Source organism: Varanus komodoensis, unplaced genomic scaffold, assembly GCF_004798865.1.
Source record: "Varanus komodoensis strain SLA01 unplaced genomic scaffold, ASM479886v1 scaffold9, whole genome shotgun sequence".
Lineage (NCBI taxonomy): Eukaryota > Metazoa > Chordata > Lepidosauria > Squamata > Varanidae > Varanus > Varanus komodoensis.
Genome location: NW_025336598.1, coordinates 34,090,600 through 34,108,172, shown reverse-complemented (window position 1 = coordinate 34,108,172; position 17,573 = coordinate 34,090,600). Strand labels below are relative to the sequence as shown.

Below are 17,573 nucleotides of genomic sequence, written 5' to 3'. Positions count from 1 at the left end.
TACATCATATTAGTGATTGGATTTAACTCTCATGTAAGCCTTTAAGTTTTAAAAAATGAAATATATTTTCATTATTGCAAAGTTGAGCCTTGTCTTAACATGTCTATTTACATTCAATTTTCAGTATAGTAATTACATTTCAAGTCACGCATTGAACTAAAGGTTGGGAAATGTGTGGTCCTCCAGAGCTCTTTCTTCTGTTCTTGGACTGCACCTCCCATCAACCATAGTTAATGTAAACATTGGTGAGGGTTGATGGGAACTGCAGTCCAACAATTAATACTTCTCATCCCTGGAGCTGATATTATCTGCATTAATATTTCTCATCTGTTATCTTTTACATTCTTAAATGTACAAAGACAGAGTGCGTACTGAGAATTGCTTAGCAATTAAAACATAAATTGTGTGAAGTGATCCCGAATCCATATTCCTGCTCAAAAATGAATGTAAAACATCAGAAGATTGTGCTGGATCAGAGGAAGATGCTTTGCAAAGAATATCAGTAAAAAGCTGGTATCATGGTAGTTCATTAAAAATTGGCCAGTGGTCGAATGAATCCAGTACATTGATACAAGCTCACAGAACAGGGCTGCTCCTTTCGTTAAGCGTTATATGCATGTAGGCCAGTAGAGGGTATCAGTGTTTTTCACTAATGCACCAGCAGTATATGGGCAGGACCTATTTACTATAACAGTGTATACAATCCAACCAAAGTTACTATTATTTTCCTGTAGTAAGAACTAACCCACTGAAAACAATATGACTTGAAAGTACTTGATTTTTGAAAGATTACTTCCGATTGGCATTGATTCAGTTCTGATCATATAACGAACTATTTTTCTAAACCAGTTTTACATCTAACCCATACTTTGAAATAATCCAGTAGAAGTATTAAGGAGGGTTTATGATACTTCCAAGACCTTACCTGTTAGTGTGATGGCAATTTAAAAGCTGTAACCCTATGCATCATAGAACAGAACTGCACATGATGGCAGAAGTCTTGTCATTAAACGTGGATTCCTGCCAAACACCTAGAAAGTAAGAAACTAGAGTGATTTTAGGTGGGAAAATTGGTACATAGGAGGTACTGAACCCTTCATCTACTCAACTTTTCTCTTTTCCAGTTATTAAATCCAGCTGATGTTTGATAAAAAATAAGTTCAGCTGGGTGAAAAATCCAGAGGCAGAGTGCAAGACAAAGTGGTCAGAGAAAGCAGCATTCCTCCCACTTGACCACTGTTTTCCCACATGAAATCACCAAGTCATTCCCAGATAGTTCCAGATGTTTTGCCTCAAGCTTTGTGTGAAGACATGTGCTTTGCCAATGTTGTTTTTGTCTACCCTTTGAGTAGTTACCAGCAGACAGCTAATTATATTTACAAGCACATGTAAGTAGGAATATTAGGTTGCACAATGCCTCATACTGGCTGGACTGTATTTCTTTCAGGCAAACACATAATACGGCCTGCTTCAAACCATGTTTCCTCAGAAGCCTTGCTGTTTTCACTGGCACTTACTTTTCTGTATAATCTTTCATAACAGATACTTGTCTCTGATCTACTGTGCTACTCAAGCTCATCTTGAATATGCAACTTAACATAGACAATCCCTTACTTAGGGGTTAGAGCTATGCAACCCCTTATATTGGTTTCAGAGGCCCTTTTGAAAGAGCCATCCTCTAAGGAGATGAGAAGAGGGGCCTTTTTGGTGATTGCACCCCCCTGTTGAAATAGCCCCCAGGAGCAGGTTGCCTAGCACCTTCATTACAGTCTTTCTGGCACCAGGCAAAAACGGTTTTATTATCCAGACATTTCAATAATTGACTTTTATTGCAATTATTTTAAAAGAAAAAACAAATTTTTAAAATGATTTAAATTCACCATGCTTTGATTAATACTCTCAGCTGTTACATTTGTTGTGTTTCTATTATTGCTATATTATACTGTTTTAACTGTTTTATTATCTGTTTTTATATTGTTGTGACTGTGAACCACTCAGAGTCTTGTAGGACTATTGGAGTGGTATAGAAATTAAATAAAAGGAACTAACTATAATAATACTCTGTGCATTGGTAGACAATCTGGCTCCATCCAGATGTTTAGGACTACAACTGTACAAGCAATATTTCCATGCAGCTGGAGAGAAAAGGTTTGGCTATTACCTAAAATGAGAGTCCATTCACTCTTCTAGTTGGGCCTTATGGGAGTTGTGGTCAAAAACATCTGGAGGTTATTAGGTTATTACATGACGCAGCAGACTTGCAGGTCTGGATTTGGTCAGTGCCTGGTGTCAACATAGCAGGATATAAATTAACATCACCACCACAATTCATTGAATGAGTGGTGGAAATCTTAATGTCTTAAATAGCGTCAATGCCATTTTTCCTGAGATAGTAAAAAAATAGCCTGCTTTTCAAGAGCCGATTCCAAGTTCCCACTGTGTACAAGAGCAGGTGTTTTAAATGCCTTCACTTGACCATTGATGCAGCCAGAGCCTGTATGTGATTGCTTGGAAGCCTTGCTGTGTATCTTTATCTGGATTTATGTTTGATAGATATTCACCCAATTCCCATCTTAATTTGAACCCTCAGACCCATGTGTGGTATACTTATATAACACAAGCTTATCACTGCCAAATAGCTCAGTGATTTTCAATCTGTGTTCCAGTGTTCACTAAATGCCTACTGGTTATAGGAATTAACCCCAAATCTTCTGTGTAGGAAGAAAGGAAAATGAAGAGGTTATAGATGTATTTTATTTACAGAAGTTAACAATTTAATCAGTTACAACTCTGCATTGTCATGTTGCCCCTTCAGCCTTAGAAATTCCATCCTTGTTATCTGCCTGTTTTTAAAAGAATTTAATGGCTCTGCTAATGTATTCTTAATGTGTATTAAATGGAGAGCCTTTTGTTTTAGGCAAAAAGTATAAAGCTTTTCCTCCAGTTGCTGTCATGGAGATACAATTGCATTCAAAGAGATGGCTTGCACTGTCCATTCTCGGAAGCATAAGGAATAAATATAAAATTTGCTCATAATGAATCAAATTTTAGAAGCTTTCATTTCTAGTTAAATAAAGCATCCTGTTATAAAAGAAATGGGTTTAATTCCTGAAATGGCTGGATGTTTCATGATCTGATGCTACTGTTATGGTTCAGTTCAAAAGCAATCAAGTATTAACCATCTTCTCAGCATCTGCCGCCATTAACTGATTTTAAATTGGGGAGGATTTACACTGTAGCCCTATGCCTGCTTATATGGGAGGAAATCCAGTTGTGCTTACTTCCTCTGTACTAATGTGTAGATAACTTATAAATTAAGAAAGCTATGATCCAATAGGATTGTGTAGAGAGTTTTTTTTTCTCTTTTTCAGATGGGGTCACCCCAAAAAGTTAAATGGTGGAGTGTTTAGGACGTTTTCATATCCGATTTAGGAGATCCCCCTCAGTAAGGCCCCATATTCCAGTATTATGTTTTAAAGAGGTATGATAGGCTCTTTAAAACATAATACTTTAATACTGTGGGGAGAAGGCAGCAGGAAGGTTTGATTCTTGCAGTCTAACTGCATGCAGATATATCTGGATGCAACCCAATGGGGTTAACAAGTGCACTAGACTTTGCATTACATTAGATTGTGTGGTGTAGCACATTACCCATGCCTAGAATATTTAAAATACTTACAATTATGTTTATAGTATTTGTTTCAAGTTTGAACATACTCAGAGAAAGTTGCGTTTACTCCTGTAATTCCAAGGATGTCCAGTGGTGAGGGTTTGTAGAAAAACTCAGACAATAGTAATACAGAATTACATACTTTAATTGTAACCAAGGCAAAGTGAATTGCAACCTACAGACATGGGACATGTCTCTGTGTGTTGGGGTGACAATCTGAAGTAATCCATACTGGTTGAGTGTTTGTGACATAGCAAACCCCAGTCAGGTGTTGCATATTCGAAATGTCACCTGTCACACACCTTGACCCACTGTGAGTAAAAGGCCCAATGAGCCCAGCTGTGTTGTGTAAACTAGGGACAATGTCTCCCGAACCAGTGGGCTTGTTTGTTTTGGAATCACACCTGTGTAAGCATGGGAGAAAATCATGGGCTGTACTGAGTGATAACAATGAGAATAAAATGATCCCGATATGAATTACCATTTGCTGTGTTCAGTTAGATTGGAGCCAATTTATTTTATCCTGTAGAACGCTATTAAACTCCCTCCCTCCCTCTGTGAGAGAGGGACTGGGACCATTAACTGCAGCCTCACCCCTTTATTTTCACGATCATATTCTGAGTTCCATCTGATGCTAAAGTGAGTTTTCCATTTAACTTCTTCATTTTAAGTATGAGGCAACTCTTGCCTGGTAAACGTACCCAAAATGGAGGTTCTGTATTTTTATCTGGAAATGAGGTAGTCAAGGTCTGAACCATTATTTAAAATTATACTCCCTTTTATTAATCCAATGAACAGGAAACACAAACTATTTTTCTAAGGTTTTTAAGTCCTTCCATTTACAGAGCAGGTCTGTTGATTCTCCCAGGAACGGAGGGCAATTGGGACTAGTCTGGGCCCTGAAGAAAATATATGCTCATTAGAATAATGGGGAGTTTTAATCACAGAAACCATCCTTAAAATACAAAACAGCTCAACAAGGTTTTAGTTAAAACATTTGCAAAGCTTTATTTATGTCAAAATAAATAACTCATATTTGTGTTAAAAAACAACAGCTACACCTCTGATTTACATCCATTCACAGACAGGCATTTTCTGGCTACTGTATTCCATGGGTGCTTCAAATGGGGCTTTTATCCCTTCCTCAAACATGGAAGTCCAGCCACCAGAAACCTACTCTTCTATCTGCAACCTGTTTTATCCTATCAGGTCTCCTATCTTTTTTCTTACCAAAAAATATCTGGTTGGAAAGATGGAACAGCTCAGACTTCCCCAAGCTGGTGCCTTCTAGTTGTTTTGGACTACAGCTCCCAATAAAGGCAGCCATTGCCTCTGCAGGCTGCAGCAGATGGAAAATCTCTTAGCTTAACCCAAGCTGGATAAGACTAGAATAATTGTACAAGTTTTGATAGGTAGGGAAAAGAACTGACTTTCTGAAAGCACTCTGTCATCAACAGCATTCCATCACTCTTGCTCCTTTGGAAAACCAAAAGGAGTAATTGAAAAAGAATGCAAAAAGAGAAAATCGTTCTCAGAAAGCCCAGCAATGAAAATTTATTTGGAATAGTAGAGTTCTTCAGGGGCAAGCGTATTCATCTAAATCCTGTTAAAAATTCCCCAGTGGTGCAACATACACATGTAAAACAATCTATGCTGGGTCATGCCAACCAGCCATCTAGTCCAGCATTCTGTTTACAGTGCCCAACCAACTGCCCATAGGAAACCCACAAGCAGGACATGTGTGCAAAAGCGCTCCCCTACCCATTTGTCCTACCAAATGATGTACACAGACATACTGGGCTTGATACTGGGGGTATCAAAAGGAGTAGTAGCTGTTTATTTTCCATGAATTTGTCTGATCTCCTTTAAAGCTGCCCTTATTGGTGCCCTCACCACATCTTGTGGAAATGAATTCCACAGGTAATGTGCTGTGGGGAGTACTTATTACGATACAATCTGTACTTCATGTTGATCTGTCTTGAACTCCCACAACCACAAATGGGAGGCCCCGGGTTTTAGTATTATGGCAGAGGGAGAAAAATGTTTTCCCATCCACTTTTTTCCTCACCATAATCCAGTTTTAGATGCAGTGACCGGAACTGTACACAGTATTCTAAGTGCACCTTAATTTATGTTTGGCAGCTTTATTTTCAGTTCCTTTCCTAATTATAAACCATTTTTATGGATTTTGCTGTTTTCAGAACATCTGTATGCTGAAAGAAAGGCACTCACCATTTAAGCTGTTGTAGCCTGTGTTTAGAATTTGGATTCATAAGATTGCCCTTGAACAGCTCCTGTTCCAAAATGTGGTGGCTGGCGCTAAACTTAATCACAAAATGCTCTTCAGTGTAGGTGATTTTTTGCTGATTCCCCCTTTCTTCTGCAAACTCTACATTTCCCCCACCCCAAATCTGCTCCAAAGAGTTGGAGACCCGTTGGAACAAGCACGGGATGTGACATGAGTGTACTGCAAGTGAAAGGGGGGGGGGGCTTTCTGCTTTCCACCTTGCTCTTTAATCCACAAGAAGCTCTGCTGAAGGAAAGAGCCTTCTCTGAATGGTGGGTGAGCTTCTCTGAAGTTCTATGGGAACACAAAGAGCTACCTTAGAGTGAGTGAAACTCTTGGTGCAACTACCGTGGTATTCTTTACGATGACGGTTAGTAACTGTTCAGATTTTCAGACAAGTCTTTCTCAGCCTTTTCAGGAAATAACAGGCATAGAAACGGGGGCTTTCAACATACCAGGCAGGTGTTTTCCCACTGAGCTGTGACGCTTCCTCTTGCACTGTCAGTTATTTCACAAAGAGGAGAAGCAGAGCATGTGCCAGGCCCCTTCCCATCTGACAGATGTTCAGTGATTCCAGGGCCGATAGTGCAGCTCATCATAGAGAACAGTACGGCACTCTGTGCAGGCACAGAAATTCTTCTGCCTTGCTACTCAAGTATCTGTTCTGAATTCAATCTCTGTTTACAACTTGCCTATGGTCTTCTTCCCCTCTAAAAGAAACTCATCAGAATAATATAGGATTCTTTTTAAAAGTTTTATTAACATTAATTTTTGATTTCTTTAAATACTGAAGGGTACAAAAAGATTTTAATAAGGTGAGAAGAATCAAGTCAGCTTAATTTTCTCTCTAGCACAAGTCTAAGTTAGCAACCCATGAAGCCATCTTTAAATCTACTGCTATTACTCAGACCATAGGTAGGTTTCAACAACTGGTCTAATTAGATATAGTAAGGCATTTGTCTTAATTCACACAACATTTCACAACATGACTAGGAATAGGGTTTTTTCGGGTGGAGGGACCCACACAAAGCTCACACAATTAAAAACATAACTTACAAAATGTATATCTTTTCGAATATTATACAAATAAACATTTTATAGAAACACTTGAAAGTTTTGTTCATATTTATCCTATCTTGCATAATTGAACAACGCTCATATTTAAAATAAACTTTCTTTATAGATTCACATCAAAAGAAACCCAGGAGTGCAAATAGTCATGAATTCAGTAACTAAGCAGACTTAGAGAACTGAAAATTATCCCAAACCCTGGTCACTACTCAGTCCACAAAGGAGTAGTGCATGGAGTATACACCCACATCTACCTGCAGGTTAAGGACATTTCAATTATCTAAATCATGCTTTCAGTGAAGGCAAAGTGCATATGTCTTCTAACTGTGGATATACATGTGCATCAGTATTATTCAGCAGTCTCACATGGGCTATTAATATAGGCACTATATTATAGGTCTTTCTGCACAATCAGATTTGATACAGCATGGACACAATCCAATTGTCTCTGCCCTTAGTGTGTGTAACTCTCTGAACTCAAGAGTGCTGGAAGCACTGTGCCGCCATGGCTTGCCCTGTGCATTTCATTTCATTGGAATGGCCCTTCCAGCACTCTAGATAAAACAAGGAAGGGGAAGGAAGGAGCCTGAAGTGGCTTTGGGAGCTGATGTAGGCAGATGGCACCAGCCCCCTCCCCACCGCAAGCTCCATTTCTCCCTCTCCAAGGTTCACTTCAGCTCTCCGACGGCCATCTGCTGCAGTTCTTCCTATGCTGGCTGTGAGGGGGTGGGGCATGGGCTTGGCCATCATGGCCCAAGACTGCAGGAGCTTGGACTGAGAATATGTGGAACTCCTAGGGCACTCCAGACAACATCCGGAAGCCACAAGGTTGTGCCCTAAGAAGCTGCCACCCCCATAGGCCCTTGCTATTTTCATTGCAAGGCTGCCATGGTTTCCAAGTACTCAAAGACCAGTACTTGATTATCATGGAAACTACAATACATTCTCCAGCTATTTATTTATTATTCATTTATTTATTTAGAGTTTTTGTAAGCCGTCCCATCGCTTATAGCCTCGGGACGGCTCACATAAATATGTATTTATTTATGTTAAATGTTAGCATGTAGTCACTGAGTTGTGTCTAATGCTTGTCCTATTTAGTGTACATCCATCCAAATTAATGAGGCTTAACTTAGACTAAAGTTGGATTCAACCCATTGCAACTCCTCTGTGGAATGCTATTGTGTAAGCATCACGGACACTTGCTGGATTTTGTGACTCAGATGGTATGCAGATAGAGCACTCCTGTCTCTATGAGGCTTTTGTTGTAGTCTGGGGTTTTTAGTTATGACTTCTGATCCAAGCACGCATCTATCTCGATAGTTCTTTTTTTTAAAGTTCTTTTACAAAGAGATGCAGCTATGGTGGCATGTCGTGAGCTGGCGCCATGGGTCAGACTAGATGGCCCAGGAGACCCCTTCTGCTTCGCTCTGTTTCTATGTTACTGCTCCTCACACAGCAAGCTCTCCCCTTCCTTTATTGAATACTTTGCTATGGTCACTGCAAATATGGAATATCCTTCAATGGCTAAAATGCAAATATGACATCTTTCAAATGATCATGCAGAAAGACCCTGAGAGAAGAGATTGAAAGCAGGAAGAGAGATTGTTGTCTGTCCAGGAAAACTACTTGCGTACACACAAAGGCCTACTCATGTATACATTAACACGTAAGATGTTCTAGTCTTATAAAAGGGATTTCCAAACACTCTTCTACAGAGAAGGCTGCATTACTAAACTAACAGATTTCCCCCCACTACTTAGGGCACGTTTCAGTAATCACATGGTCTTATGTCTGTGCATAATATACAGAACACTAGACCACAATCTGTAATGCAGAACCCCATGCATACAAGGTTTTCCCATTTTTATGTAGGAGAAGCAATCTGATACGCCCATGGAGGGCATAGCTTTTCTAATGCTTGCTAATTCTGTTTCTCCTCATATATGACATGGGGAGCTCCTGCCCATGTGGGACTCTGGATCAGGGGCACAGCATTTAAATACATAATTTAACATTCTGTTTATCAAGACTGTTCAAAATATGCATCTCTATCACCTTTTAAAAGAGCTAATAGCAGTAAACCAATTCTTTTTATTTTTGCCATCAATTTTGATAGCATTCCTTTAAAAAATCAGTAGTATTATCAGAACAATTGGTTAAGCATTTCCCTGGTGCATTTTTCTTAGGTTAATGGGATGACAATACATATAATGGCTCTCCTTTGTTGACTTATGAAACAGTGCCACAATATGGTTGAATTGTTCCATGTTACCACCAAATAAAGAATCAGTACAAGGGATCGGTGGTGGCACAGAAGCGGGGAAGGGAATCAATCCAGTGCAGCATAAAGAACTATGATCAGAATATTTTTTTGGAAAGCCCTAGTAATGGAAATGTTTTATCAAGTACCTATTTACATTTCAGGCAATGCATTTAACTTGTAAATAAAGGAAAACAGGCTAGTACCTTCATTGGAGTATCTGACAATGAAATAAGTAATCAGAATAAGTACAAATATCAAATGAATGCAAGATGCTGCACAATGTCTGCTTCTCTAGCTTCCATTCACTAAGCTGGACCTAGTGAATATGATAATTTATATAGGAGTCTGAATTTTTCGTTTAGCTCTTGCTTTAATTTTTTCAGCTATTGTGTATGGCTTATTCAGCTTAAAATTCTTTGACCAAGATGCAATCTTTGGTGCTTACAATGGAAAAGGGACACAATTTCAAAAGAGGGCTTTAAAAACAGCAACACTCTGTACCAAGAGAACTTAAGTAAAACAGAGCATGATCGATATTACAAGCTGACACATTCCATGTTTTATACAAAGTAAGTTACATTTCAAACAATTCCCTGGATGTCTGCCGCTGAACTTTGTATCAGTAGATGGAGCATGTCCTGATCTTAACATCAAGATAATATCATGTACCTTTTCTCCTGTATGTGCAAATATTAAAAATGAAGAAAAAGGCTGCAGTTTAAATGGTTAATCAGACAGGGTAGGTACACTTTGTCTCTTAAAGTTGGAGAAAGAGTTGCTGTTGAGGGACCCTGAACAGTAAACAAAAACAGTATCCAGAAGTCAGAGTTTCTCTGCTACTTAAGACACCTGGCATAGGTTTCCCAAAGGAAACCTTTAAAAAGATGCCAAAACAGCCCATTCCAGAAAAAGTTTAAATAAAACCTGCAAGAATTATTCCTCAGTCACCATCTCTGGTGAACATGCTGTCAGTTTCATCTTCGTACATCCCCCGTTCGTAGCGTACTGAAGAGAATCCACTCCAGTGCAGTCGTTTCTTCTTATACAGGAAGCATATCAGTCCAGCCAGCAGGACCACAATGAATAAAACGGCGACTGCTATTGCCCCTCCCATTCGATTTGCAACTGCAAAGAGCAAACACCAAGAACAATTACTCCAGAGCAGCTCCATTGCAAATCATGTTCTATATGCAGAATGGTTACACAAGCACACTGTATCCCAACTGCCACGTGAAGCATCAGGTCCATGCTTGCTACCCCACAGTTTCAGTGGGGAAAGCCTTTTGTGAATAGTGAGCACCTACCCATTTTGGGGGAAATTATGTGGGTAAGTGGGCTCCTTTTTTTGACCCAAACTCCCTAATAATAGCTGCTGCTATTATTAAAATGGTACCATCCATGTTCCATGAGTATAACAAAATGCAAGAGACCAGCTCCTTGCCAGGAACAGAGAAAGGGGGCTGGAGTCTGGGGAGCTGACCGATTCCCACCCTCAAACCGGATTCCTGTAAAATTCCATGAACGAGGCAGGGGAAATTGTATGACAGAGACTCGTCTGGAAGCACCTGTAATAGCTGATGTAACAGATGGAGATGCACAGGTAGTCATGCATAGCCAGAGGCCAAGGAGGAAAAATGACAGGAAAGAAGTTGCTAGTAAGTTCTGTGGAGATAATTTTCCTGTGTTCAGCTAGAGAGAGATGTAAGATGCTGCTAACACAACTGTGTGCCAGTAGTTTCTTTAAAAATATACAGCTTATTCAGACAATACCCTACCCACCTTGAGGAGCTTTGCACACCACTCTGGTTTTGCCAGTTTTGCAGTCTGTCTTGGACCAGGTTCCATTTGTTGTAAGGATAACACTACATTCACCACGAACATTTTCATTTCCCTTTGCCCAGTTTGTATACTTAACCTCTGATCCATCAAGCCACTTCAAGGATTGAGCTGTAAATAAAAGCCACAAGAATTTATTATTTATTCAGATCCCGCAAAGTCAATTCAGGGTCAGGTGTCTGCCTAATATTGGGAGGGTCCATTCTGCTATTTTGCAGGTTGTCTAAATATAGCTCCCTAAGTCTGGTATCAGTGTGCAAGCCAAGAACAAGTAAAAATGACTACCTTATACTACAGAATTTTAACTGACACTGGTTTGCATGCAGCGAGCAACCTACAGTTAACTAATCATGGCTCTGGAGGCAAGTCAACACCCTGATTCCTGGTTGCTCATCTGCTTCTGCTGTGGTGAACAACCCAGGGATGTCCGAGTTGTTCCCTGTGATGTGTGAACCTGGAAGTCTGGCCTGTTGAGGGCAAAACAAAGTGGCCCATGAAAACACAGGGTGTCCTTAGGTTGAGAGGTCAAGCAGTGGGGAGCACAGTCTCAAACAGCCCCACGGAGCAGAAAAACACATGTCAACATAAGGTCAGGCAAACAGAAAGAAGCTACAGCAAACTTGTAGAATCCAAAGACACTCACAGATATTCAGAATATTTCAGAAATTATCCAAGGATCAGCTTATGCCTGAGCTAACAGTACATTTACAGAGAGGAAATCATGATTTTCTGTGTTCCCACTGGTGCTGAACCTTAGGAGAAGAAGGTGCATGACTAATAATGTTGAAAAGGAAGGGACCAGCAAGAAACCTCTCCTGGAGACTTGCCACATCCAGCCAAGGACTCTGATGCTGGCACAGGTCTTGATTCACAGATGGGCAATGCAAGCATAACTGAGTGGCAGGACAGAGCTGACTATACAAAACTTTACAAAACCAGGGCATGGCTGGCCACGTAGCTAGCCAGCACATGAAGGTATACCAAAGAAAACTACCATTTATGTCTCTGCAACAGCCAGCTATGAAGCTGTGCAGCTACACAAAACTAGCCCACTTGCCTGTTCTAACTGCTACTTGGCATTCCAGCTGTTTACTCTGTATAGAACTTCATAACATTTGCTATCTGTATGGTACCACACAGAAAGATTTTGTGGTGTGGAAAACTCTTGTAATGGATGTTGCCTGAGCTGCTCTAGGATCATAGGGAGGGAGGGTAGGCAAGAGGCTCTTCTGAATGCTGCTCGCTGCTTTGCTTTGATCCTACACTGTTCTGGCTGCAACTGACTGGACAGGTCCACTTCTAAAAAGCAGCAGTGCTAGCAAAAGGATGCTGTGAATGCAGAGAAAGCAGCTGGCTTAGGGAATAGGGAGATCCCAGGAGAAAGGCCTAAACTTGGGGTAGAGGTATGGAAGCAGCAGAAATAGGAAAGATGAAGCGAAACAGTGCGAGAACCAAGTCTCTCTCTAAACCGGCACATAGTGAGAAAGGGCAGAGGTGATATGATGAATTTAAAATACTGAGTTGAAATATTGGCTACTGGCCTCTAGTTTGACTCAAATTCACTGTGCTTAAATTTAAACCACCAAATGTGTAAGACACATTATCTATTTTAAATTCTATTAATTACAATGTTATTGAGCACTTGTTCTCAATAACACATTGAGAATTAACAATCACATTAATTTCTGTATTAATGTGATTTCTGCAGTGATTTCCATGAACACAATCCAAATACAAATGCTGTCTCATTAAAATCATGAAACTAAAGGATGCAACGCAAATGTATCTAAGTTCACCTCAAAATTTATCTCTCTGCTTATCACACGTAGTTTTTGTAGTTCTGTGTTTCTGAGAGACTCCTTACCATTAGACTGTATTCCAAGCCATGCTCTTCCAGTGATGTAGTGGTATTCTTTCAAGTGCATACTCACAAACTGGTTTTCCTCAGCATCCTTGACAGTCAAAAGTGTTGCGGACGGGTCTAGTGAGAGAATGTTAGCAGTCAAAAGAGATAAAAACTTTTTGAGATATTCATTTAAACTTCCTAATAATATTGATGGAAAGACAGCGCCTAAAATTATACTGGAAAATAGGTTTTACTGTTACTTATATATTATTCACTTCTTGAACAAAATTTAATATATTTAAAATATAATAATGATGAAAAATTAACTCCTCATCCAAAATATTACATGGGGTTTTATGATCTCCTTTTTAACTATGAGACAATGCATTATTTGAGCATACCAAGCTTCTTGCAGACTTCTTTAGCATCACCCGCAGTATATATTGAATAATTGTATAATTCCATAGCAAATGCATAGCAATTGTCTTTATATTGTATCCACTGTGGTGATCCAGCAGCTGGTTGTGGACACTTGGCTGCAATTTCAGTTTGCTTGGACTGCATTTCTGTGAAAATGAAACTACTGTCATTATCACAGGTCAGACAGAATGAGGCTCTTCATTTAACAGGCAGTTTCATGTTGTAATTCAAAGTTTAAAATAAAGTACAGCTATGACATTTGATTCGCAGACCTAGTTATCTTCTCTGATGCAGCACTATACACCTTCATGAGAAAATTTAAAAAAATCTTTCATGAATTATTTGCAAGCATACAAGGTGTTGCTTGGAGATTTCTGTGTTGATGGGATTGATACGATCAGGGAAGAAAGAGAAGCCACTGTGGCTTCTTTTCTCCATCTCCCACATGCCAGTCACAGTACACCTCGTTTCCATAATTTACCTTGTGGGCACAGGGTGCCATGCCATCCAAACCTGGCATGGGTGCTTTGCAGGGTGGTTTGGAAGTTATCCTGACTGCCTACTTGGCTGGTTTGGACCACATGGCAACCTGGGCCCTGTGAAGATAATTATGGAAACGAGGCACATGCAGCATGGGGAAAAGAAACAACCATGGTTCATATGGATTTGGTCAATGGATTTCCTGCTCCTCTTTCCATGCTGCAAACTGTACAGTGTGGTATAGTCTGCAGACTGTATGGCCCAGAACTCCTTGCGGTTCCTTGTCTTTTGCATCCAGGTCAATAGGATTACATGAAAGGAGCCTTCTCAAGAACTAACAAGGCTTCTCTGTGTTTTTTAAAAGGCATGAAGACAACAATTTGGGAAACAGTTCGACCTGCAGTGATGAGTGTACAAGGCTGTTGATTTGATAAGCAGCTGTGCAGAGTCGTGTCCTTTTGTCTGAAACATAAACCCGAACCTAATCCTGTGAAATGGATGTGTGCAAAAGCACTCTCAGAAAAGTGTGTCCCCACACAAATGCATTTCCCCCTTGCAGACCTATGTGCATATCTGTTGCTGCAGTTGTGAGGACAACAATGAACAGATCAGCTGCTCCCACGCTGATTCTGAGGAGTAAGTGGGGAGGAGGCAGATGCCAGGCTGTGCTCTGAGGCTCGCTTCCCTTCTCCGAGGGAGCTCTGTCAGAGCTGGCCACACGGAGCATTCGTCTGGTGAGCAGAGACAGTGTTGGGGCTGTTCAAATGTCACAGTGTCTCTCCAGTCTTCTGCTGTTTTCTGATCTCTCCAGATGGTGGGCATTTTCTTGTAAACTCAGTACTTCGAGTCACATTGATTTGGAAGGAAAATTACACACCGTTTAGCAATTAGGCAGTTTTGCAGCCAAGGAGATTAATCTGATGGTCCTGATATGTCAGGGCCACTCGCCTGCCGTTAGGCCAGCATAACAACTGTGAAATGATAATCACATCCGTACGCACTCTCAACAGCAAAGCAACAACCAAAACAAGAACATCTCCTATGTTACTTTGGGACACTTACAATAAACTAAGTCACACTGATTTTGATGGATATATAACTCATTGCAGTCCTTAGCACATGACCTGAAACCTTGAAAACAGTGGGATCTCATTCTAGGGACATTTATTTAGCAGCAGCTAAGGACATCACTCCTCCAATTTTGTTGTTGTTTTGATTTAGAGTCCTCAGAGTATGCGGTGCATGGAAACATCAAGGTGCATGAATGCAGGCTTACTGTTTGAAGGGGAGTAGCAAACAGCACCATCAGCGGGCTTTGTACATTCCACGCGATTCCAAAGTCCTTTTGTGTCCAAGACAACACATTTTCCAGGAGGAGGTGAATGTTCAAATTCCCTGGGGTGGTAGTCAAATGTGCTCCCATCAGACCATTCAAAATCGGAATCATTTTCCTGGAAATGAACAATACAATTCAGGCTGCACAAAGGTTAATGCTATTCTTTCTTATCAAGCACTTGGCTAAATGAGCATCATGGCTAAAAAGGGAACTGCAGAGGCTCAAGACTTCCTTATTTTCATGTAGGGGCTTTGAATTTTATTACACTTCAATATCCAGATTTGTTCTCAGAGAAATTATCCGAGGCAGAGTGCACTGAACTAAGCTGGTGCCAGAACAGGTGATATGCTTTGAGAGCAAAGCCCACAGGGACAAATTAGATATGGCAAGACCCCATTATTAAGCTGTCCACTGAGACAGGATGCTCTTGGTGGTTCTCCCCATGGACATGTGCACCAACTGGGATCCACCTGCAGTAAAGCCATCATTGTGGAGGTCCCTGCTTCTGAAAATCAGGAAGGCACCAACACTGCATTGCTTTCAGCACCCCCTGAAAACAGCTTAATTTCAAGAAACCCTTGACCAACCATGGTTTTTATTGTTACTGTTTTTAAAAACATTTAACACCGTGCTTTATTCTTTTTAATTGTTATTATTCATTGCTATGGAATCTGTTTAGGTATAGTGTAGGCATGTTGTAAATAAAAGAAAATAACTAGATGGGTAAATAAATCAATTTGAATTTTGCAAATAACGGGGGGTTCAGGAAGGGAAGACTTTAACTCAATGCTCCTACCTCCCTGTGGTTCAGAGCAGGTCCCACACACCTGCCAGCAGCACCAGGAGAAAACTCTCACAGCTTTTCTCTGAAAACAATAGCAGGTGGGGCTCTCTCAGCAGACTCTGCAGACTGGGAGAGATGGCGGGGAGGGGAGGAGGCGAAGAGTTAAACCCTTCCTCCTCACTGCCAGGGTCCTGCATTACTGGCTGGGGCACGCTGCAAGTTGTATGACTTTTCTCTGACTGAACATGCATTGGATTTAGACAATGATTTGGGATATTAAGAAATGTTTTGATTTCTGAGGAACAAAAGCAGCATGAAGCTGCGTGTAGCTTACAGCACTTGTAATTGTGGGGGGAATTCTGTCAATGGATTGGCAGCTTCTGTTTTCACAGGCAGGTAGCTCTGCAAGAAGCTTCAGGCAATTATTTTTATTCACATACACAGTCTACCCCACCCTCCAATGTGCCTGATTTGCCAACTGTCCTCTGTCTTGGAGTCTCACACTGTATGGGTTACTCTGGTGCTCTCCCAGACCTTTTGCATACAGAGGAGGAAGGGAGACTCGGCCTGCAATCCTGTGGCTGCTTACCATGTGCTAAGCCCACTCCACCCCTCACCATTCAATGAGATTTACTCCTGAGTAAATATGAATAGAGCTGTCTGCCAGTCATTGTAACACTATTCTGTGTGATAGAGGAATTAAATGAAACAATCTTCTACGGGAAATATGATAGCAATCTGATCTCTGACTCCAGGTTTTACCAAACTATGATCTTACTGTATTTGACTGTATTGTAGACAATTTTACAATCTCTTCATCCCATTCCTATCCTCATTGACAGCTCAACATATTTAAGTGTAAGGAAAGCATTTAAAGTGGAGGCAAAAATAATATATTATAAAGAACAAAATAATAAATGCAATGCCATAATAAAATTAATGTATAATGCATTTAAACATGTACATGTGAACAAGAGACTAAAAACCTCTAATGACTACTACGCAGCTATGAAAGTAGAGATCAGACCTACATTATGATTGGATAAACCAATCCATAGTGGAAATCCATCACTCTTTACAATATTTTTCAGAAAGTCTTGTTCAGATTCGCTGTGTATGCTTGCTAATTCTCTTCCGTTTTGTTTGCATTCTTTCCATGCTTCGTACCAATTGATCTGTTTTTGAAGAATCCAGTATGATGTGTTTTTATAGGGTAGTAGTGTAGGCAATGGTGGTTTGTCCTCCTTTGGTCCTATTTCAATATAAAAAATGGATAAATGTTTGCACATTTTCTTCAGCCTAGGTATGTGTAAGATAATATTTGTGGGTGTTTGCAAATTCAACAAAAATGAGAAATATTCCTTACCCATTTCTACTTTGCAGACGAGAACGCTGTGTAGCTTGAACTGAAAGGGTAGCCAGCGAGTGTCATTGTAAATATCCCAGAAGCCATCCAGGTGAACACCAGCAACAAAATGGTTATTCCTTATATAAGGTCTCCCCATTCTCCAGTTATTGTATGTCAAGCGTGTATCATCAGACCACTTTAAAGCATTATCTGCAGGGAAAAGACACGG

At 40.3% G+C, this 17,573-nt stretch overlaps 2 protein-coding genes across 14 annotated transcripts in view; both read right to left on the bottom strand.

The window, feature by feature from the left end:
• The window catches only part of BAZ2B (bromodomain adjacent to zinc finger domain 2B), a 644,512-nt gene that overhangs the window by 551,059 nt on the left and 75,880 nt on the right, over positions 1–17,573 (bottom strand). The gene's annotated exons all lie outside the window — the stretch shown is intronic.
• LOC123017043 (lymphocyte antigen 75-like) overlaps positions 6,698–17,573 on the bottom strand; it is a 64,014-nt gene continuing 53,138 nt past the window's right edge. The window contains exons 29-35 of the mRNA XM_044418086.1: positions 17,363–17,554; positions 17,028–17,248; positions 15,153–15,327; positions 13,378–13,542; positions 12,995–13,111; positions 11,074–11,241; positions 6,698–10,419 (exon numbers count right to left, since the gene is read on the bottom strand). Coding sequence (XP_044274021.1) covers positions 10,235–10,419; positions 11,074–11,241; positions 12,995–13,111; positions 13,378–13,542; positions 15,153–15,327; positions 17,028–17,248; positions 17,363–17,554 — 1,223 coding nt within the window. The 3' untranslated portion in view covers positions 6,698–10,234. The remainder of the gene's footprint in view (positions 10,420–11,073; positions 11,242–12,994; positions 13,112–13,377; positions 13,543–15,152; positions 15,328–17,027; positions 17,249–17,362; positions 17,555–17,573) is intronic.